This window comes from Hemicordylus capensis, chromosome 5, assembly GCF_027244095.1.
Source record: "Hemicordylus capensis ecotype Gifberg chromosome 5, rHemCap1.1.pri, whole genome shotgun sequence".
NCBI classification, from domain to species: domain Eukaryota; kingdom Metazoa; phylum Chordata; class Lepidosauria; order Squamata; family Cordylidae; genus Hemicordylus; species Hemicordylus capensis.
In genome coordinates, this window is record NC_069661.1 from 212,544,873 (window position 1) to 212,568,563 (window position 23,691).

Genomic DNA, 23,691 nt, shown 5'->3' on the forward strand with positions numbered 1-23,691 from the left:
CAGAGCATGACATTTTGTAGATCCTTCTATGAAAGGCGTTGGTGCACAGCAGAGCTTTGAAGCTTAAGGTAGCTTTGGGCAAGTCACTTGCCTTGGTTTAACGAGAGGCATAGGAATATATTAAGCTACTTCCTACTGTGTCAGACCTATCAGTCCATCTATGCAAGCTTACAGAGCATGACATTTTGTAGATCCTTCTATGAAAGGCGTTGGTGCACAGCAGAGCTTTGAAGCTTAAGGTAGCTTTGGGCAAGTCACTTGCCTTGGTTCAACGAGAGGCATAGGAATATATTAAGCTACTTCCTACTGTGTCAGACCTATCAGTCCATCTGGGTCAATACTATCTACTGGCTGATATATTGTGTAATGTTCTATCTGCCTTGTAACGGAATGGCCACACAGTTGAACAAGAATGCTCTTGTGCAAGACGCAAGAATTGCACACGCATGATAGATGGCCATTGGAAATAGCTGTCCATTTGTGTAGCTCCATAAACAGACCATTAAAAGGAAGGTGGAACACTGGCAGCAGCTCTAGAGGGTTTTAGTTTTTGGTAAAACACACAGCATTTAAAAAAATCTAAATAGGTTACTACAGGAGCTAAGCCGTTACAGGAAGCTTCCGTTTCCAAGAAGTGTGGTCCTGGCTGGGTATCCTTGAGTGATTGAATTCATGAGAAAAGGTACACGATTCCTAATCTGAGACAGGTTTAGAAAGGAAATCAATTCCTCATCTGGCCCAAGACTACCCTGAAGGAATTGCAATGTAGTTTTTATTACTCTGATTCACAGATTAGGCAATGGGAGTGGGTGAGTTAGTGAACCACTGGGTCTGTAACCAATGCTGACAGTGTTGAATGGAACAGTGCTGTTCCACTCTAGGGCAAAGTCACACAAACACAACAGCCATGACATCCAACAAGGTCATGCTTTCAGTGAATAAGAAATAAGGAAGAAGGATTTAAAAAAGCAAACAGACAAATCTAAAGTGGAGCTTACCAAAAGGGCTCTCATGTCTCTGTTATAAACCAAACCTGGGGGGAAAAGAATTAAATTCCAAGTTGTATAAACGTGTCCTCTGCTGTGTGTGAAAGGGGTGGGGGGACATAGGAGGGTAACTATTATAAGTGGTAAACTGGACTTAATGTTAATGCTCAGGACTGCATGTTTACATAAGAACAGCCCTGCTGGATCAGGCCCAAGGCCCATGTAGTCCAGCATCCTGTTTCACACAGTGGTCCACCAGATGCTGCTGGAAGCCTACAGGCAGGAGTTGAGGGCATGCCCTCTCTTCTGCTGTTACTCCCCTGCAACTGGTACTCAGAGGCATCCTGCCCGAGGTTGGAGGTGGCCTATAGCCCTCCGGCTAGTAGCTGTTGATAGACCTCTCCTCTGTTTAACCACAGAGTACTCCTCACTGGGGCCCTGATGCTACACACCTGAGTCAGACCATTGGTCCATTTAACCTATTGGTGAACCCAGCAGCAGCTCTGCATTGCCTCAGGCCGGGGTCTTTCCCAGCTCTGTTACCCAAGATCCTTTCAATAGAGATGCCAGTTATTGACCCGGGGTCTACTACATGTGGGAACATGTGCTCTGCCAATGAGCTCTGCTCCCTCCCTGAAGTGACTACTTTCAGTGAGTTGACTACACACTAGTCACTGCTACGACTCCTTACCTCCAGGTACTTCAGTAGCCCCTCGTTTCAGCAGTATCTTTCCACTCTCCTCTCTAAGGTGGGGGTTTGCTTCTAATAACCTAGGGAGATCAAGGGGAAACATGCATGAATTAGCCACTGAAGACACACATGGGAGAGATACTCTTGGAATTATCTAAGTTATCTGTATAACATGTTATACATGTATAACTTACATGTTATCTAAGTTCTCACATCTGTGGTATTTGTCCATCTTGAATCTTATTTTTCTGTGATCAGCTCAGCGACCTGTTTTTAATGTTTAATCTATGCTCTAAAATATTTGCAGTTTCTCCTAATTTTGTCTCGTGCAGAAATTTAGCAAGTACAGTGAGCAAAAAAGAAAAAGTGCACTCTAAGATAGAAGCACAATACTTAATGGATACAAAAGGTATCCCATGAAGCTGAAATAAGGACAGAAAGGCACATCTGTTATTCTTAGAGAAGTCTCATTTAGTTCAGTGTGCCCTACTTCTTGGTAGGTATGCTTGCTTGTTTGGATTTTTTTCTTATAAGCTGTTAAAGCATTTTAACCAAGTAGTTGCAGTTCTGAAAGGTGAGCATGATTTCCCTGCTTGCATTTCCCCCCATTATCCCATTTGTGCATCTTTGGGTATGTATGTGTGGGGAGGGAGACAAACAGCTTCATGAAGCACAGTGTTTGAAATCCTTCCTATGCCTTACTAAAAAGCAGAACCTTCACAACAGATTCCAAGGAGGGTACTTCTCTGGTACCCAAAATCCTACATTTGTCAGGACATGCCCTACCCTGCCTCATCACCCAGGGACAAAGATGAACACCAAGGATTGCAGAATCCACAGAGGGGACTCACCGCTGGAGTGCTGCTTCGGGGCTGCGCACTTTGGGGGGCTGGAGCTGGTTTGCCTCGAAATTCAGCAGACCCTCGAACAATTCCCGTTTGGACGTTAGCAGTTCATCACATTCCTACAAACCAGAAGCCGTTATTCTCTTCCCATAACTTCCTGCAGCTAAAGCTCCTCACAAAGGCCACCACCAGTCATTAGTCTCCTCTAAAGTAACAAGCACACAATGTGACAAAGTAGCTGAATCAAGATGCGGAGAAAGAGCTAAGAATGGACACCACTGCTCAATGCCACGAGGCGTGAACCTCACCTCTAAACTTGTTCGGGCATCTCTACGGGTATACAGGGAGCGTGGCTTCTTTTGTCTACTTAATCCTGGGCCCCTCTCATTACCCTGCCAACAAGAGAGCTGATCAACAGTAGGGAAAGACTACAGTGGCTTGGTAAGAAGAACTGCTGTCCTTCTGGGAGCCAGAACAGTTGCTACTTATATCATACAATATAATATTCCCCCCCACACACCTCTCTCTCTCACACACACACGCTTTGCTCAAGCAAAGTCTGTTTTGAGCAATGATATCACATAGAAAATAGCAGCCCTCTTCACCGCATCCTTTCTGAAATACGATCACGGCCCCTGAGCTAGAGATTAAATTCCTCCTATTCCATCAATAGTACATATTTTATTGGAGAAAATCATTTTGGATGCATTTTGATCAGGAGGGCCTCTTACACTCTCTGTCCCCCATCTGTGGGATGCTTTGCAGTCTATGGCCACTGACTGCCATTTAAACACTCACAGTCATCTTCCTTCCAGGCAGATAAATGTCCACTTAAATGGCAACCAGTGGCCCATATACTACAAAGAATCCCACAGATGGCTTCTGCATTGCCCATACTGCTGTGAGCATTTAAAACGAACATATTTCAAAATCAACAGACTTTTGGTGCTGAGGGGACTTCAATGTTCATTTCCGGACCAACTTGTCTGGGGCAGCTCAGGAGTTCATAGCGGCCATGACAACTATGGGCCTATCCCAAGTGGGCTCTGGACCATTGCACACCACGTACTTGATTTGTTCTTTTACTCTGATCAGGGTGGTGACCACCTTGTCTTTTGGGTTTCCAGTTTCCTTGGTAGCCCTCAAATTCCTTTCCTTTCTAGTCAGTGTCAATTTCCCCCCCAAAAATTACTCAAGGGCCTGTGAATAGTGAACTTCCCCTCTTTACAGTCCTGCATTTCCTTCCAGATCCCAAAACTAAAAAAAAAAAAAAAATCAGTCCTCTAACAAAGAGATCAGCCATTTGGTTAATTTGCTGAAGCAAATGGGCTCCACTCTATGTGCTAAACCACATGGGTTGTCCATAACACATGGGTTGCTGCTCACAGCAACTTGCTCCATAGAACTCCCCCTACATGCCTTACTGGTCAGCCCCAGTGTAGGGAAGGGTACATGCAAGGGTGCACTTCTGTCTCAATATGTTTTCCCATCTTCAGCAATACAGAAGGACCCTGAATCCTATAAGTATTTCAGCAAATAAGCAGCTGTGCTGCAGCATTTGTAACATCAGTCCATGCATGGTAAGGGCAGAGACATTTTTGCATCACCCCACTTGCCCATATCTCACCCCCTTATAGAGGAGGGCAAAGGCAGAACTGTCTTTCCGACCCACTGTATCCTTGGCTCAGCCCCCAAATAACCCCTTTGAATTGATTAAGCAAGATTCGTACTGTTTCTTCCCTTTGCTAGTTCTCTCAAATGTACTGTGGAGAAGAGAAAAGCTTTTAAAAGATCTAACCTTTGGTGCTGGATAAAAGCCATAGGATTCCACCAGGATCAGTTTCTCCACCAAATCAGGGAAAATACATGAGAACTAGAAAGACACAGGAAGAGAATGGAAGCTAATTTCTTATCCCAGGCTCAAGTGTTGTTTGTGTCATTCTGGCATAGGTAGTATTTCTTACTCCCTTGCCCCCTTAACTACCACAGAAAGAACTAAGCTTCAAGGAAAAAATACAGTTCTAAATGGAAAACAATCCGTGATGAATATACTCACCATGCCTGCAACACTTCCACCTATGAAACAAAGGGAAGTGTAGTTTATGTACACAGTATAAACCCAGTATTCAGGCAGTAACCTCTGAGTAACACCTTCCCAAAATAACAACTTCCAGCAAGGTGGCTCTCATGAGCCGACATAAGACAACTCCTCTTATGTGATTCGACTGGATCGGTTTCAGTTTGTGACTCCCGAGGATGCGGACAAGCTGCTTGGAAAGGTGAGGCCTACCACTTGTTCTCTTGACCCTTGTCCAACATGGCTTGTTCTATCTAGCAGGGAGGCTGATGTAGGAGGCCTGGTGGAAATCATAAATGCTTCTGAGGGAGGGCAGGATGCCTCCTAGTCTCAAGGAGGCAATCATTAGACCTCTTCTAAAGAAGCCTGCATTAGGGCCCTCAGAGTTGAGCAATTATAGGCCTGTTTCCAACCTCCCATGGCTGGGCAAAGTAAATGGGAGGGTGGTGGCCTCTCCGCTCCAGGCGGTCTTGGAGGAAACTGATTATCTAAACCCATTTCAAACTGGTTTCCAGGCGGGCTATGGGGTGGAGACTGCCTTGGTCAGCCTGATGGATGATCTCCAACTGGCAATTGACAGAGGAAGTACGACTCTGTTGGTCTTTTTGGATCTCTCGGCAGCTTTCGATACTATCGACCATAGTATCCTTCTGGAACGTCTGAGGGGGTTGGGGGTGGGAGGCACTGTCCACTCCTACCTCTCGGATAGATTCCAAATGGTGTTGATTGGAGATTGTTGCTCTTCAAAATCTGAGCTTAAGTATGGTGTCCCTCAAGGCTCCGTACTTTCTCCAATGCTTTTTAACATCTACATGAAACCGCTGGGAGAGATCATCAGGGGATTTGGAGCTGGGTGTTACCAGTACACTGATCTACTTATCCATGTCAGTATTGTTTTCTGGCTAATAAGACTAGGATAGGAAATGTTGAGAAGTGAGATATGGGATTGGATTGGATTAAATTTTAGATTATTACAAGGCATGGAGCCCTCTGTTTTATGTAATGGATGAACTTGGGTGCTATGGTTCAACAGTTTATTATTTTATTTGACTAGGTTTGCTTTTATGTAAAGCTTTTGTACTTTGTGTTTTGCTGGTCGAATGACCGTAACAATAAAGATTTTATTTGACTTCTCCATGTCAACTTCTTCAGGAGCTGGCATATCCTCCCTAAATGCCTGCCTGGAAGCAGTAATGGGCTGGATGAGGGAGAATAAACTGAAGCTGAATCCAGATAAGACAGAGGTACTTATTGTGCGGGATCAGAACTCTAGAGATGATTTTGATCTACCTGTTCTAGACGGGGTCACACTTCCTCAAAAGGAACAGGATCACAGTCTGGGAGTACTTCTGGATTCACACCTCCCCCTAGTTTCTCAGGTTGAGGCGGTGGCCAGGGGTGCTTTCAATCAGCTCTGGCTGATATGCCAGCTGCGCCCGTTTCTCGAGATCAATGACTTCAAAACAGTGGTACATCTGTTGGTAACCTCCAGACTTGACTTCTGTAATGTGCTCTACGTGGGGCTGCCTTTGTACATAGTCTGGAAGCTTCAGTTGGTTCCGAATGCGGCAGCCAGGTTGGTCTCTGGGTCATCTCTGAGAGACCACGTTACTCCTTTCCTGATGGAGCTACACTGGCTGCCAATAGGCTTCCGGACAAAATACAAAGTGCTAGTAATAACTTATAAAGCCTTAAATGGCTTAGGCCCTGGGTATTTAAGAGAGTGTCATCTTCACTATGAGCCCCACCGCCCATTGAGGTCATCTGAGGAGGTCTGTCTCCAGTTACCGCCAACTCATTTGGTGGCTACACAGAGACAGGCCTTTTCGGTCGCTGCCTCAAGATTGTGGAATGCGCTCCCTGCTGAGATACGATCCTCCCCATCTCTGGCAATTTTCAAAAAACACCTGAAAACCCATTTTTTCACCCAAACTTTCTCAGCTTCCTAAATTTTTTAGGTTTTAATATTTGGTTTATTTTTAAATTGTTGAATTGTTTTAGTTTTTTGCATATGTTTTTAACTGTTTATATGCTATTGTTAACTGCCCAGAGACGAAAGTTTGGGGTGGTGTACAAATTTAATAAATAAATAATGAAATGAAATGAGTGGCAAATGCAGGCACTCCACCCCTACTATGGGCATCACCCCACCTGCCTGTTCCTGGCCTGCTGCTGCTCCTTCCCTGCTCTTTTGCATCTCCTCCCTCTCTCAGGGTGTGCTCTGCTTCACTTCGCTAGCCTCACCACCTGGCCTGGAGCCTTCCCTCCTCTTTCACCATCCCTCCCAGGGCACGCTCTGTCTGCCACCACTGCTTCTACAGCAGGACTGGCTTTACCCGCTTGGGGTTCACCTGTCGTCATCACTGCGCCAACAGCAGCAACTAGCTCACTTTCCTGTCTGTCTTCACTGCCACCATCTCCCCAGCACTACATGTGTCTGGCTTCATCTCCTCCCAGAACAAGAAATGGAGAAGCCAAAGCTAGACCAGTGTGGTGCTGGTGAGACAGTGGCAACGGAATGGTGAGTGAACCACTCCTTGCTGCCGGAGCTGCAACAATGACAGACTGACCCTGGGTGACAGAAACTGAATGCTGCTAGGGGAACAGTGATGGCAGGAACATTGGAAGCTGCCTTCTACTAAGTCAGACCATTGGTTCATCTTGCTCAGTATTGTCTGCACAGACTGGCAGCGGCTTCTCCAAGGTTGCAGGCAGGACTTTCTCTCAGCCCAATCTTGGAGATGCCACAGAGGGAACCTGGAACCTTCTGCTTGCAGATGCTCTTCCCAGGCAGGCTGAGTGCACCCAAAGTAGTGGAGGCATGGGGAAGAGGGGTGGTGGCAGCAGGCTGTGGCCCAGGAGGCAGGGCTGGCAAGGCAGCAGTTTGTGCTCCCCTCAGGTGCCCCATTTAATCTACTGTAGAAAAACCAACAGAGGCCTGTGGCACCTTAAAGACAAACCAGTTTGTTGTAGCATAAGCTTTTGTGGACTACACCTCACTTTATCAAATGCAAGAACAGGAGCCAAATAGGAATGAGAGAACAGGGCCAGGTTTCCATGAACTGAAGAGGCTAACACACAAAGGAATGGTATCCTCCTCCAATAAACACTGCACTGACTTCCATAAGATTGGCACAGAGGTTAATCATTCACTAGATCTGAGAAAAATGTTAACTGCTCTGGGGACAAGAGTCACTTACCCAAACTATGGCCCATGAGCATAAAGCGCCTCCATTTCAAAGCTAAAGAGAGAAAGAAATACTCTCAGAACCAAGAGCCTGAATTAGACCCACTCCCACATGCAAGCAGGATCATCAAAATACAAACAGATTAGGTCACATCATCCAGACTGTAGAGGGTCACAAGCAGAGTTCCTAACTCTTTGATATGGAACATCGAATTAAGTCCTTTGAAAAATAGGTGGCTGACAAGGAGCTGATTAATAGGAAAGAGCAACTTTCTGACTTAAGAAAGATGGGGGCTTCAGAAGTGCTAACTGAGCAAAGAGGCACCTTTTCAAAGCGGTTATTCTATTTATTGAGCAGAGGGAGAGCAACCATCCACCCCTAGCACAGCAGCCCTCCAGTGGCTGTTGCTGGTGTCCATCATGCTTCCTTTTTAGACTGTGAGCCCTTTGGGGACAGCCATTTCATTCATACATCCATTAGGAACATAGGAACATAGGAAACTGCCATATACTGAGTCAGACCCTTGGTCTATCTAGCTCAGTATTGTCTTCACAGACTGGCAGCAGCTTCTCCAAGGTTGCAGGTGGGAATCTCTCTCAGCCCTATCTTGGAGAAGCCAGAGAGGGAACTTGAAACCTTCTGCTCTTCCCAGAGCGACTCCATCCCCTGAACGGAATATCTTGCAGTGCTCACACATCAAGTCTCCCATTCAGATGCAACCAGGGCAGACCCTGCTTATCTATGGGGACAAGTCATGTTTGCTACCACAAGACCAGCTCTCCTATTCATTCTCTATGTAAACCGCTTTGGGAACTTTTGTTGCAAAGCAGTATATAAATATTCGTCATATTTGTATTAAGAGCTTAACAGGAAAACATATTTATGTCCTGTGTATAACCACTCAACAACATCCCCTCTATACAATGCATCTTGAGCAAGAGCTACCCAACAGCTAAAAATGCAATGGTTAATTCTTTCTAAGTTGGAGAGGCGGGGTGAAAAGGCTGAAGACAGAATGTACTAGCAGAATGTACCTGAGCCCATGCAATGATCAGTAGAGTTTTCTTAGGTTTCCTCGCCTTTAAACAGTTATGGTTTCTTGCTTCAGGTCTGGTCCGTGACATTTTACGAACCCCATCAGCAAGGTTGGTAGTTTGCTCAGCATCTGTTACAGGAAGCAAAAGCAGGCTGCTCTGCTTTCCTTGCCCTCCACACAAAGCAATGTTGTTCTTCTACTTTGTAGTGCTTTGCAGCTGTCTTTGCAGGTTGGTGATCAAGCAAATTTATTCAGCTGAAATCTTCCACGACACAGAAACCTAAGCTAGCACAAGGTATTTTCATTGTTACTAAAACATGGCTTACTTTGTGTATGTTCCTGTTTCCCAATCTCCTGTGCAAAGGCTGTATCCATTACCTAAATCCAAAGAAGATTGTGTCCCACATACAGTGGCAATGCTCCAGCAACTGAGTACAGCTTGCATTTTCATGGCTGCAGGTTGCCTTCCATGGCAAACAATGGGAGTGGGTCCCAAGTTCAAGGTATGCTAACTGGTTTCATTAAACCAAGTGAAGGCTGAAGGTTTTGCTTACACGGAGAATTCTACTAGTCCTTGTACTACTTATATTCAATAAAACTGAAAATGCCTATAGACACACGGTACAGCTGTTGAAAGAGGGGAATCAAACTAAGATCAGTGGAACCAGGAGAGTAATTCTAGTTACAGGTGACCAGGCAGTGGAGAACCTGAGTGTCCACAGCCAGGAGTGCTACTGTATTTACCCAAATCCAAGGCAATGTTTCCCCTCAATTATTTCCTGTTAAATATGGTGGGGGCATCTTAAATTCAGAATCCTCTTTCTTTTGGGTAAATACAGGTAAAGGTAAAGTGTGCCATTGAGTCGATGTTGACTCCTGGCAACCACAGAGCCCTGTGGTTGTCTTTGGTAGAATACAGGAGGGGTTTACCATTGACTCCTCCCATCCCACGCAGTATGAGATGACGCCTTTCAGCATCTTCCTATATCGCTGCTGCCCAATACAAGTGTTTCCCATAGTCTGGGAAACATGCCAGCGTGGTTTCAAACCGGTAACCTCTGGCTTGCTAATCAAGTCATTTCCCTGCTGCGCCATTAGGTGGCTTAAATACAGGTATAAGCCCTATATAAGCTCCATCTTTTAAGACTCCGAGGCTTTCCACACAAGCAGTGTGGAGAGCCTGCAGGGGGTTTGCGGGGAGAGCGGGCTTGACATGAGCAGTCAGCTTGCCCTAGGCAGCTGGATCGGCCACCCACACGATTACCGGCTCCATTACGGAGCCAGTTGGGGCAGTGGGGATCGGGGGCCTCCCAGTCCCTGGGAATCCCAGAATGCCCCGCGTGACCAACTAAGATGGAGTTAGCGGAGCATGTCCATTAATGAGCTCCACTAACCTCATTAAAGGGGAGGGGGAATTAAGTGGGCTTGCGGCCAGGAGCCACACGGTTCCCAGCGTTTCACACACGCGGTGGAAACTGGGCCATGCTCCCGTAGCCCAGTTTCCACCGTACGTGAGAACAGCCTCATTATCTTAAATTCATTGTCTTAAAATTGAAATTGTCTTAAATTCTTCCATTTGGATAAATACAGTATATACACAGACAATTGAGAAGCTTAAATTCTGTCCTACAGATGTGTCCAACATGCTCACCTGTTGCCACTCTGTACACATCACCCACATAGTCGAAGAAGCTATATGGGAACCCAGCTGGCCGGTGAGATGACAGACCATGCCCCCCAAAATCTAATGCCATGTAAAAGCAGTCTGAAAAACAACCAAAGAGAAACAAGTCACACACCAATTTGCACTCCAGTACAACCGAGACCCTCAATTAAATTAACTTAAACCCACCTTTAGGGAGTAACGGAATGAGCCTGTTGAAAGTATTGGCATTATCCAACCAACCATGCAAACAGAGCACAGGCCGGCCTTGTGGAGGTCCCCATGCCTTGGCTGCAAGGTGTCCCCAGGGAACCAAGAACTTCAGTTCTGAAACCATGCCTGAAATGAAACAGAAGCAATTCACAACCCTGGAAAATGGGGATGTGCAGAATGTTCCAAGCTCGGAACGCCCAGAACACTCCGTCAAGCCGGTTTCAAATGGAACATTCACAACAGCCCATTTCAAGTGAGAACGTTCCAAGCTCGGAATGTTCTGCACATCTTCACTGGAGAACTTTCACCATACCAGGATGTGTGCAAGGAAGTGTAATGATAAGCATGTGAAGCTGTTCTCCTAAGCACCACCAAACAATGATGCATAACCAGAGAAGGCAGGAGGAGAGGAGAGCTGGTCTTGTGGTAGCAAGCATGACTTGTCCCCATAGCTAAGCAGGGTCTGCCCTGGTTGCATATGAATGGGAGACTTGATGTGTGAGCACTACAAGATATTCCCCTCAGGGGATGAAGCGGCTCTAGGAAGAGCAGAAGGTTTCAAGTTCCCTCCCTGGCTTCTCCAAGATAGGGCTGAGAGAGATTCCCGCCTGCAACCTTGGAGAAGCCGCTGCCAGTCTGTGAAGACAATACTGAGCTAGATAGACCAATGGTCTGACTCAGTATATGGCAGTTTCCTATGTTCCTAAGGCAACTTTGCTCATGTCTCATGGATTAAAGTCTCAACTCAGATTCCAATCCGATCAACAGGTTCTGCCTTCTCCCTTCAAGTCATGAGCACAATTATTCAGCAGTGCACTCTATTGTAGCAATGAGGACATCTCCTTTTCCTCTCTCTTTTCCTGGATCCTTGTAAAGGGGAAAAGTGAAAGAGAAAAGGTGAACTGAGATGTTAATCTAACCTTTCCCCTTAATACTAACTACTGTCTTCTCAAACCCTGCTTAACAGGCTTCTGCATATAGAAAGTGCCTAAATTGCTTAAGGGAAAATGTGATTTCAAAACTGAGCTAATGATGTTGAGGGAGGACTTTGGAACTGGGAAGACTGCCTTTACTGGCTCCTGCCCCATCAGCGACAGGAATGGATGAGGCATTACAGGTTTGGATATTCCCAATTGTTGTGTGGGTTGCTGGCAATCTAGACAACAAGCAGTAGCAGCTGGTGCGCACTGGAGCAGAGGGGCCAGGGGAGAACCTAGTTACCTAGGCAAGAGCCTACCCCACTTTCCTCCATGCCAGCAGGTTTGGGTATTTACCCAAGTCTGCCAGTATGGAAGAAAACGGGGGGGGAGGGGGGGAGAGAAAACATAAAAGGTTTGCGGGGAGAGAAGGCAAGAAGCGGGGAGAAAGCAGAAAAGGAAAAGCAGAAGCAAAAGGCAGAAAGAGGAACAGAAGGAAGATAGCAGGGACTGCATCTGCCCTCCCACCAACTAAACAAGCTAGTAAAAGATCAGAGTTGCCAGCAGTCAGGGAATCTTCCAAAGCAGGGAGCTTCCTCCAACCCTTTCTCTGTTGGCCTTACTGGCTGGAACAGCTGCTACTCAATCTACGCCAACCAGTCTGATTCCTAGGGGGGGATTCCTAGGGGGCTCCTCCTGTTACTGCCCCAGGAAGAACTAAACTAAAGGGTTAAAAATGCACTTCCTGGTTGCTCTAGGGAGGAACCCCCCCCCCCCAGGAATCAGACTGGCCAGTAAGACAGAAGAAGTAGAAGTTGTTGTTACAGGCATGGGAGGAGGTGCTAGAGGAAGCTCCCTGATCTGAAGGTATCCCTGGCTGCTGCTAATTCTGATCTTTCACTAGCTTGTTTTTTCGGGGGGGCGGGGCGGCACAGCCCCTCCTGCTCTTACTGACCAGCCACCACTGACAACAGGGAATAATCTAATTCTCACCATTCACACTAGAACTGCATTAGAAGAAATAACTTTGTTTCATGTGACTGAGGACTGCTTCTCACCTGAGATGTTATACTCCAGTATAGATACATGATTACAGAATTCACATGCTTGTGTTAGTTGTGGATGCAACACAGCCCTCTCTGCTCTTCCTACTAAAATAAATGAATGTAGGGCTCTGGTCCTGTCCTAGATGCTATTTCTCTACATTTTGCCAAGAAAGGTGGCAATTCAAATGCACAAGAAGCATTAGGAACATAAAAGCCCTTCAAGATCAGACCAAAAATCCACTTAGCCCCACATTTCATTTTTCAAAGTGACCAGTGTCTCTGGGAAGCCCAAAAGCAGCACAGGAAGGCAACAACCCTTCCCTGTTTTGACCTGGTATTCTGTGGTGTGCTGCTTCTGGATATTTGATTTAACTATCACAGCTAATAGACAGGGAACCACAAACGTGGATGCCTAACTAGTTTGCAAAGGATCAGGTTACAAGTCTTTTGCCCAGAGGTATGAGTTTTCTTGAAATTTTTCAAGTGGAAACTTTTCTGGAAAAAACTTTCCCATGTATAACATTTCAAAATGTATAAAATTTGCATTATTTTCTCCCCTAAATTGATTATCTTCTGATTTGGCATGTTAGTTAACCTATTTATACAGTAAAGATACAATAAAACTATATAACTAAAAGCAGCATCCTGTGCTAAGCTAAACCCTTGGACTAGGCTGCAGATGAGTGGTCCGGCCTCTGCATCATTATGCAATACAGGAGGGAATATTCAGATTTATTACTACTAATTATTTTCCCCACAAGTGTACTTTCAGTAACATTGCACAACAAACTCACCAGGTTCAGCTTCTCAAAAACTATAAAGCAATTTCTTTTAACCCTTCCCACCAAATTTTTATAGAGATGTGAGCCTGTTCTGATCAGGTGCGTAGACTTCTCATGGGTGGGGGGGAGGGGGTCACATGGGAGGAGACATCTTGTGGTAGCAAGGATGAATTGTTTCCTTTGCTAAGCAGGCTCCATCTTGGTTTACATATGAATGGGAGACAACATATGAACACTGTAAGATATTCCCCTTAGGGGATGGAGCCACTCTGGGAAGAGCATCTAAGTTCCAAGCTCCCTCCCTGGCATCTCCAAGATAGGGCTGAGAGAGACTCCTGCCTGCAACCTTGGAGAAGCCGCTGCCAGTCTGTGTAGACAATACTAAGCGAGATGGACCTATGGTTTGACCGTCTGACTCAGCATATGGCAGCTTCCTAAGTTCCTAAGCACGTCTATCCTGTCTTATCACCACCACCCACCACCACCGTCTTATGCATTATGTTCAAGAGCGTTTACGCTCAGGTAAGTGTGCATAGGAATGTAGCCCAGGTACTACACCCTCCCCCCGCGCATGCGTGTGGACGTTCAGGGCGATAAGCGGTGTCAGGGCTCATTGCTGCTAGAAGAAATACAGACGTGGAGAAAGAGAGACCTCTCAGCAGCAGGCTACAAAGCTACGACCCCAACTCTGCTGCCGAGCATTAATGGAAAAGAGGAGCGGAATAACCGGACGTTGCAATTCTTCAGCGTAGGGGCACAAAGTGCGGACGGTCACGATCCGAAAAAGTGAAGTACCTCCGGCTTAACGCTGACCTACCGTAGCTCGTGCAAAGATGCGGCCACCTCACACACCGCGGGATACACAGACTGCCCGCTCTCAACCTCTTAGAAGTAGAGCCAGTATTTCTCTCCCCGACAGTTTCCGGAACCATAGAGGCAGGAAGCCCTTCCCCTACTGGCAGAAACGAAGGCGTTTGTAACACTTAAAGGGAACCGGCAAATGCCAGTTTTTATGCAATGCGATCTGCTTGGACTGGAGGAATTATAGTAGGTGTAGGCTGCAATCCAATGCATACCTACGTGGCAGTAAATCCCACGGAATGGGGGTTTACTTCTGAGTAAACATGCATAGGCTTGTCTGTGCTGAAAGACTCTGTTCTCACAAGGGAGGTCACTCTTTCCCCAAACTTCCTTGGGACGGTGTAAATAGAATGGCCGGAACGGCCCCTTAAAAAGCAGGTAGCAGGATCCCTCAAACAGCAGGCTTTGTTAGACACACTTGAGAGAAATATTTTATAACTGAGTATTACAGTACTACACTTTTATTAATCCTTCATGACCAGGAACGGTACCGAACGGCTCAGAGCAGCCCAGAATGGTCATTTGATAAGTAGTTTCTTTTTTGCCAAAAATAACAGGATGTGTTAAAAACTCATTTGAAAAATAGTTTGGGAGTGAGATTGATGCATTTGCATTAGCAAAGCATTATTAACCCATTCCTAGCCAAAATCAGAACAGAGCGGGCAAGAAAGATCCTTAAAAATCAAACTGGATCCCAAAAATCAGATTCCAATCTTCTGAAATCTTTCCAATATTATACTTTTTATCAAAACCTTCACAGACAGGAATGGCTCAGAATCACGAGGCAATGAGGGGTGGGAGGGAGTGGAACTAATGCCCCTGGGCTGTGGAGTGTGGAACAAAGGAATACGATAGGTGGGGATAATAATGCACCAAGATTTCTTCAAGACAGGAATCTAGGAAAGGGGCTACAGCCCATTGATGGATGGAACACAAGCTGTCCATGCAGATGTCTCCGGGCATCTCCATTTAAAAAGATCTCATGATGTTGCAGGGCTAGCAAAGACAGCTGTTGCCAGCCTGAGATAGTCTGATTCAGGACAGAGCAGTTTCCTTAATTCATATGTTCACCTCCAATGTACAATATGACAGTATATTCCAGCGCATTTGCTTCCAGCTTGGGGTTGATAAAAGTGTAGTGTTGAACAGGTTTCCATTTCAAAACATTCTTCTCAAATGTCTCCAACATGCTGTTTTCAGCATATTTTGCTCCAACTGCTGTTTTCTGCACACAGTTTGATTTTTAAGGGTGGCTGCACTCTGTTTTTGCGCTGTCCCCACTTTTGGGGAAATTAGCTTGTAAGGGAAAGTGACTTATCCAACACCACTTTGTGAATCCCAGGTGTTTCTGAGTATATGTAGAGTACATTTCTACTACAGCTGTGTAGCGTCACACACGCACACAGCAACCTGGAATAATGTCTCTTATTTCCAAATTTAACTGTTAGCTTGGATCCTGTTGGGTAAAAAGTGCTATTTACAAGTGCTATTACAACACATAACTCCAAGTCAAAATTCACAGGTGAGACAAGATTGTTTCATCCAGTTACTGCATAGTAAATACACCACCTGATGACTGCTACAGGCAGGCAGGCCCATGCCACCAGAAATGACCCTACAGATATCACTGCCTTAAGCCATTTAGGGCTATAAAAGCAATAACTAGCATTTGCAGAAACCAGCAGTGTTGATAAAGCACCAGGATAATGGGGTCAAAGACCTAAGCTCCTGTCAGAAACCTTGCTGCTGAGTTTTGCACTAGTTGAAACTTTTACATACTTTTAAAGGACAGCCCCACACAGCGCATATTGCAATCGTTCAACCTAGACATTACCAGTTTTCTCAAGAGAAGGCCCCAGCGGGCATACCAGCTGAATATACTGCTGTGGCCACAACCACCACATATTTATCCACAAGTAAAGTTGGGCTAAGAAGTACTCTCAAACTCTGCACCTGCTCTTTTGGGAGGACTACAACCCTACCCAGGTTAAATATTCCTAGATCAGCAACCAACTACAGTACTTTCCCCAGTACTTTCCAGACCCTTGTCTGGATTAAGCTTCTGTTTGTAAGCCCACTTCTAGTCACTGACTGCATCCACAGTGTCCCTGGAATCAGATGGAAAGAAACAATAGATCTGGATGTCATCAGCATATTGATGACACTAAACTCCAAAATGCCAGACCTCTCCCAGCAGTTTCGCATAGATGTTTCATCAGCCTCGAGGGCAAGATGGAGCCCTGAATAGTAGTCCTGCAGCACCACCTTCTGAGATCTATTCTCCAGGTAGGTGTCCATGCCCAGGCCTAGCAGAGTCCATGCTGGATAGCAAAGTTAGAACTTAGGGCAGAGCTGAGGTTGGGGTGCAAGGCAGGAAACACAAGTAAGGCCAGGAACAAGGAGAGCAAGGCAAAGAGCTTGGGCCAAATGGTCAAAGCAGGCAGAGGCTAGAGGAGGATCAGGCTGGAGGAACAGTCTTGAGAGCCAACTCTAAGAAGAACTCCCAAGGTGTAGCTATTGCACTAGAAAAGCTTTAGCTGCAAATAATTTTCATTTCATTTATGCATGCATGCAATTTATATACTGCAGTTTATATACTAAGGTGGCTCAGGGCGGTTTACATTAAAATAAAAAGTACATTAAATAAAAACAATTAAATCGAGAGCCAGCGTGGTGTAGTAATTAGAGTGCTGGACTAAGACTGGGGAGACCCGAGTTCAAATCCCCATTCAGCCATGATACTAACTGGGTGACTCTGGGCCAGTCATTTCTCTCTCAGCCTAACCTACTTCACAGGGTTGTTGTGAGAAGAAACTCAAGTATGTAGTACACCGCTCTGGGCTCCTTGGAGGAAGAGCGGGATATAAATGTAATAAATAAATAAATTTAAAAGCAAATTAAAATTAAAACTAGATGTAATTAAAAGCCAGGCTAAAATGATGGGTCTTTAAGGCTCTCCAGAAGGCCTCCAAGGAAGATAACCCTCTCATATCCACGGAGAGCACGTTCCACAACTTAGGGGTGACAGCAGAGAAGACCCTATCCCAGGTTGGCACCAGATTAACTGATGTTACCGAAGACAAACCCCTCCTGATTATCTCAATGAGCAGTGGGGATAAGCCATTCAGGGCCTTAAAGGTGATAACCAGCATTTTGAACTAATTGAAGTTTCAGAACTATGTACAAAGGCAGCCCTACATAGAGCGCATTGCAGTAGTCCAACCTGGAGGTTACCAGCTGGTGTACCATTGTTAGCAGGTCATTCTCCTCAAGAAATAGGTAGAGTTGTTTTACCACAGCTAGTAAAAAATGCTCCTGGCCACAGCGTCAACCTGAGGCACCAGGATGAGACCCAGATCCAAGAGCACTCCCAAGCTATGAACCTGTTCTTTCTGGGGGAATGTAGCCTCATCCAGAACAGGAAGTTTTATCCCGTCTTGCAGATAACAATCCCCAACAATGAGCATTTCCGTCCTGCTTGGATTCAGCTTCAGTTTATGATTCCTCTTCCAGCCCATTACTGCCTGTAGGCAGGCATAAGGGGTAACACCATTTTCTGATGCTGATGACAAGAAGAAATAGATGTGGGTGTCATCAGCATATTAAGAACATAAGAACAGCCCTGCTGGATCAGGCCCAAGACCTATTAGGTCCAGCATCCTGTTTCACACAGTGGCCCACCAGATGCCCCTGGAAAGCCCACAAGTAAGAAGTGATGGCATACCCTTTCTTTTGCTGTTGTTCCTTTGCAACTGGTATTTAGAGGCATCATGCCTCTGAGGCTGGAGGTGGACTATAGCCACCTCCCTGGAGGCAGAGGGGGGACCTTTAAGGGGCAGGGAGGGTGCCCTTCCCTGCACTGCTGCTTTCCCCCCGCCGGCACTCTCCCCAAAAGCGTACCTCCTTGCAGCCCCTTTCAGCATCATGATGTAAATGGCTGATGCGTGTGTGCACTGCACGTACACATTCATCAGCCATTTACATCATGACGCTGAATGGGGCTGCAAAAAGGTATGCTGCAGCCCTGCACCAATGCTTTTGGTGAGAGCGCTAGCAGGGAGAAAGCGACAGGCTAGGTAAGGGCAACCTCCCTGCCCCTTAAAGGATCCCCCGCCTCCAAACTGGCTCGAATGCCGGACTTTCGAACCAATTCCAGAAAAGGAGCACTGAACCAGTTTGCGCACATCCCTACACCAAACTAGAAGCCATTGATAGACCAGTCCTCCATGAATTTGTCTAAGCCCCCTTTAAAGCCATCCAAGCTAGCAGCCATCACCACATCCCATGGCAGAGAATTCCATAGATTAATGATGCGCTGTGTGAAAAAGTATTTCCTTTTGTTGGTCCTAAACGTCCTGACCTTCAGTTTCATGGGAATGGCCCCTGATTCTAGTGTTGTGAAAGATGGAGACAAATTTATCTGTCTACTCCATGCATAATTTTATACACTTCTATCATGTTTCCCCATAGGCACCTCTTTTCCAAACTAAAGAGCCCAGATGCTTCTGCCTCAAAAGGAAGATGCTCTAGGCCCCTGATAATCTTGGTTGCCCTCCTCTGTATCTTTTCCAGTTCTACAATATCCTTCTTAAGATACTGTGACCAGAACTGTATGCAGTACTCCAAATGTGGTCGCACCATAGACTCTTGAGAAAATGTAGAGGTCATGGGTAAATCTTTTTTTTTTTTAAATACATTTTCTATCCCGCTCTTCCTCCAAGGAGCCCAGAGCGGTGTACTACTTACTTCGGTTTCTCCTCACAACAGCCCTGTGAATTAGATTAGGCTGAGAGAAGTGACTGGCCCAGAATCACTCAGCTAATATCATGGCTGAATGGGGATTTGAACTCGGGTCTCCCCGGTCCTAATCCAGCACTCTAACCACTACACCACGCTGGCTCACCAACCTTTTGGAGTTTTTTTAGAGTATCAACTGGCATGTGGATAAAGGTGATCCAGTTGACATAGTATACTTGGACTTCCAAAACACATTCAACAAAGTTCCTCATAAAGGACTCTTGAGAAAACATGGCAGAAGGGGACGGGTTCATATGTGGATTGGTAACTGGTTGAAGGACAGGAAACAGAGGGTAGGTGTAAATGGACAGTTCTCTAAAGGGAGGGAAGGGAAGTAAGAAGTTGGGTTCCCCCAGGGATCTGTACTGGGACCATTGCTTTTTAATTTATTAATAAATGATCTAGAAGTTGGGGTAAGAAGTGAGGTGGACTAATTTGCAGATGACACTACTAAGCTATTTAGGGTAGGGAAATCCACAACTAATTGTGAGGACTCCAAAAGGATCTCTCTAAACTGGGGGAGTGGGCAGCAAAATGGCAGTTGCAGTTCAATGTTAGCAAATGTAAAGTGACGTATATTGGGACAAAAAACCCCAGCTTCACATATAAGCTGATGGGGTCTGAGCTGTAGGTGACTGACCAGGAGAGAGATCTTGGGGTCGTGGTGGACAGTTCATTGAAAGACAGCTCATTGACACAATGTCTGGCAGCTGTGGAAAAGGCCAATTCCATGCCTGGAATCATTAGGGAGGGGATTGAAAATAAAACTGCTAATATTAAAGTGTTGTTGTTTTTTTAAAGTATTTTAATTGGTTTTAAATGGTTTTAATTGTTGTTGTTTTTTATATTGTTTTTAATGTATATAATAATGTAATAATAATAATAATTATTATTATTATTATTATTACATTATTATATACATTACATTATTGTTGTTGTTGTTTACCCAGTCAATAACACCTGACTGACTATGTAAATGATGATGATGATGATAGTGATAATAATAATAAGTTATAAGTTTATTCGGTCATTGACCAGCAAATAATAATAATAATAATAATGGCTGCACAAGATCAGGCACTAAGAACAAATGCAATAAGAGCAAAAGTAGAAAAATCAACAACAAACAGCAAGTGCTGCCTTTGTAAAGAAGCAGATGAAACAGTGGACCACCTAATCAGCTGTTGTAAAAAGAACACACAGACTGACTACAAACAAAGGTATGACAAGGTAGCAGGGATGATACACTGGAACATCTGTAAAAAATACAAGCTACCTGTAGTCAAAAATTGGTGGGACCACAAAATTGAAAAAGTTGTAGAAAATTAAGATGCAAAAATGGAGCAAGCGTGGTGTAGTGGCTAGAGTGCTGGACTAGGACCGGGGAGACCCGAGTTCAAATTGCCATTCAGCCATGATATTAGCTGGATGACTCTGGGCCAGTCACTTCTCTCTCAGCCTAACCGACTTCACAGGGTTGTTGTGAGGAGAAACCTAAGTATGTAGTACACCACTCTGGGCTCCTTGGAGGAAGAATGGGATATATATATGGACTTCCAACTACAAACAGACAAACATCTGTCACACAATACACCAGATATAACTGTAGTTGAGAAGAAAGAAAAACAAGTCAAAATAATCGACATAGCAATACCAGGGGATAGCAGAATAGAAGAAAAAGAAACAGAAAAAATAACAAAATACAAAGATCTACAAATTGAAATTGAAAGGTTGTGGCAGAAGAAGAAGAAAATAATCCCACTAGTAATTGGCACCCTAGGTGCAATTCCAAAACACCTTGAAGGGCACCTCAACACCATAGGGGCCACAGAAATCACCATCAGCCAATTACAAAAAGCAACTTTACTGGGAACAGCCTATATTCTGCGACGATATCTATAATAATAACAGCAACAACATTGATAATAAAATTCAGCCATCCCAGGTCCTTGGGAAGGACTCGATGTCTGGATAAAACAAACCAGTCAATAACACCTGTCTGACTGTGTAAACAATATTAATAATAATATCATAATGCCCTTATACAAATCTATGGTGCAGCCACATTGGAGTAATGTGTACAGTTCTGGTCACTTTACCTCAAAATGGACATTAAAGAACTGGAGAAGGTACAGAAGAGGGCAACCAAGATGATCAGGGGGCTGGAGCACCTTCCTTATGAGGGTAACTGCTGTCACTCTGTGGGTTGGCAGTGAGCCTCCTGCTGGAGTGTGAACCTCAGCTGGTGTCCGATGCTGCCAACCCATGACACCATAGGAACATAGGAAGCTGCCATATACTGAGTCAGACCATTGGTCTATAATAATAATAATAATAATAATAATAATAATAATAATAATTATTATTATTATTCAATTTCTATACCGCCCTTCCAAAAATGGATCAGGGCGGTTTACAAAGAGAAATAACAAATAAGATGGCTCCCTGTCCCCAAAGGGCTCACATTCTAAAAAGAAACATAAGACACACACCAGCAACAGTCACTGGAAGTACTCAGTATTGTCTTCACAGACTGGCAGCGGCTTCTCCAAGGTTGCAGGCAGGAATCTCTCTCAGCCCTATCCTGGAGAAGCCAGGGAGTGAACTTTTGCTCTTCCCAGAGCGGCTCCATCCCCTGAGGGGAATATCTTCCAGTGCTCACACTTCTAGTCTCCCTTTCATATGCAAGCAGGGTGGACCCTGCTTAGCTATGGGGACAAGTCATGCTTGCTACCACAAGACCAGCTCTCCTCCAGCCCTGCAAATGATAGACATGTCATGTAACATAAAATAAATTGTAGCTACCAGCACAGACGTCAAAAGCAGCATCTTCTGGAGTCCACGAAGGGTTACTAACTCCAGTCTTGAAAGCCTGAGTGCTGCCAAAGAGCTGGGGTGGCCACCCCAGGGGAGCAGACAGAGGGAATGTTTGAGGAACAACTCCTCACTAAACTTGTTTGTTTGTTTGTTTTTGAAGAGGAGACACTTTTGGGGGAGAGATGCATTCGGCAGAGCGGAATTCAGCAAAATAAGGGGGAACTGCCTTGAATGCTTATGGGAAGTTCTGCCCCCCTGAGACAACCTGGGGCTCTCCAGCTCTTGTTGGACTGCAACTTCTGTCAGCCTGAACCACAATAAACTGCAGCTGGGGATGATAGAAGTTGTAGTTTGATAGCAGCTGGAGAGCCTCAGATTGGCCACTCTTGCCATAGACAGAGCATGCATTCAAACAGGCTAGTAAAAATGACAGGGAACAGCAGGAGTCACTAGAGATGTGTATCAGAGTGTGCAGTACTCAGTAATACTGAGACAGGCTCCATTTTCTTGACTGCAGCAAAAGCCAGGCAGCCATTCACTTTTTTTTTTTAAAGTAGGGCAGCCACAATTTTTCTGGCAGTGCTTTTGTGTCTTTAACACTTGTGTCAGAAACAGGAATTAGGCAATGAAATTTTCCTCAGCACTTCATCTGCATGCCAGGAAAAGTTTTATTTCTGTTGAATTTGTGCTGCACAAGAGCTCTGCCAGAACTAAGGTGGCAATTTGTATGCAGTTGTTGTTTCACATATTCCCATTCCTTTAGCACAAAATTCTTAATAATTATACATCCCTTACACACACACACACCTTTAACACAAAATTTAGCACAGATTTTGAGAGCAAATTGTAACAACTGGAACAAATGGAGCACCAGAGTTTCATTTTCTATATAAACATCCTTTGTCAGTTTGGCTAAGCAGGCAAAAAGGTTGAAAGGTAAATAAATCAACACTTTTTCAAAAAGAAAGAAAGAAAAAGCCTGATGGACTTAATGGAACTAGGATCTTACTGTAAGGCTGTGAATATCACGTACCTCCTCATTCAAAAGAATCCTAGTAAATGAATTTTCCTGTACAAGCTTGATGATCAAAGCATTACATCATCACAAGAGAATCAATGTTCATTTAAGGGAAAAGGTTGAGGAAAGTGAATGTTCCGTAATACACCTAACAAGGGAGAATCATATTAAGCACCAACAGGAACTGTTGTATCTTGCAAGAGTGTGTGTGTGTGTGTGTGAGAGAGAGAGAGAGAGAGAAGCTAATATACTGAGCAAGGATGACTTGATGCAGGAAGACAGCAGCTTAATTAACAGCATTTCCCAACTACCTGATTTTTGTTGTCCTTCCCTTTATTTATTTATGTAATTTATATACCGCCTGACTCCAAAGGCTCCAGGCAGTTCACAAAAATAAACACCAGAAAAACCAAATAAAACAAACTGTTAAAAACAGCAAGTTAAAAATTTAAAGAACTTTCAAAGAGTACAAAAATCCTGGCTGAGAAATGTGTCTTAAGGGCTCTGTTGAAGGCTGGCAAACATCTATAGGGAGCACATTCCACAGCCTAGGAGCGACTACAGAGAAGGCCCGCTCCCGAGTCACCGCCAGACCAGCCGGAGATGGACCTCTCTTGATGATCTCAATGTGCGGTGGGGATCATGCCGAAGAAGGTGCTGTCCTAGGTAACCCAGAGAGCGGGTAACTCAAGAAGCCCTCCCTTCCTCAAGAAGCCCTCTGGGCCACCCCAAAAAATGTCCCTGACGCCTGCCC

General features: G+C 45.0%; 1 protein-coding gene across 3 annotated transcripts in view; it reads right to left on the reverse strand.

Moving 5' to 3' along the window:
- The window catches only part of SERHL2 (serine hydrolase like 2), a 41,489-nt gene that overhangs the window by 3,054 nt on the left and 14,744 nt on the right, over positions 1-23,691 (reverse strand). The window contains exons 4-13 of one of the 3 annotated variants that reach the window (XM_053258503.1): positions 14,262-14,399; positions 10,676-10,825; positions 10,475-10,588; positions 7,800-7,841; positions 4,579-4,598; positions 4,321-4,395; positions 2,831-2,914; positions 2,529-2,641; positions 1,678-1,757; positions 999-1,033 (exon numbers count right to left, since the gene is read on the reverse strand). In XM_053258503.1, coding sequence (XP_053114478.1) covers positions 999-1,033; positions 1,678-1,757; positions 2,529-2,641; positions 2,831-2,914; positions 4,321-4,395; positions 4,579-4,598; positions 7,800-7,841; positions 10,475-10,588; positions 10,676-10,825; positions 14,262-14,376 — 828 coding nt within the window. In that variant the 5' untranslated portion in view covers positions 14,377-14,399. Of the gene's footprint in view, positions 1-998; positions 1,034-1,677; positions 1,758-2,528; positions 2,642-2,830; positions 2,915-4,320; positions 4,396-4,578; positions 4,599-7,799; positions 7,842-10,474; positions 10,589-10,675; positions 10,826-13,456; positions 13,490-14,261; positions 14,400-23,691 lie in introns of those variants that run through there. The other 2 variants (XM_053258506.1, XM_053258505.1) reach the window with 2 other exon arrangements.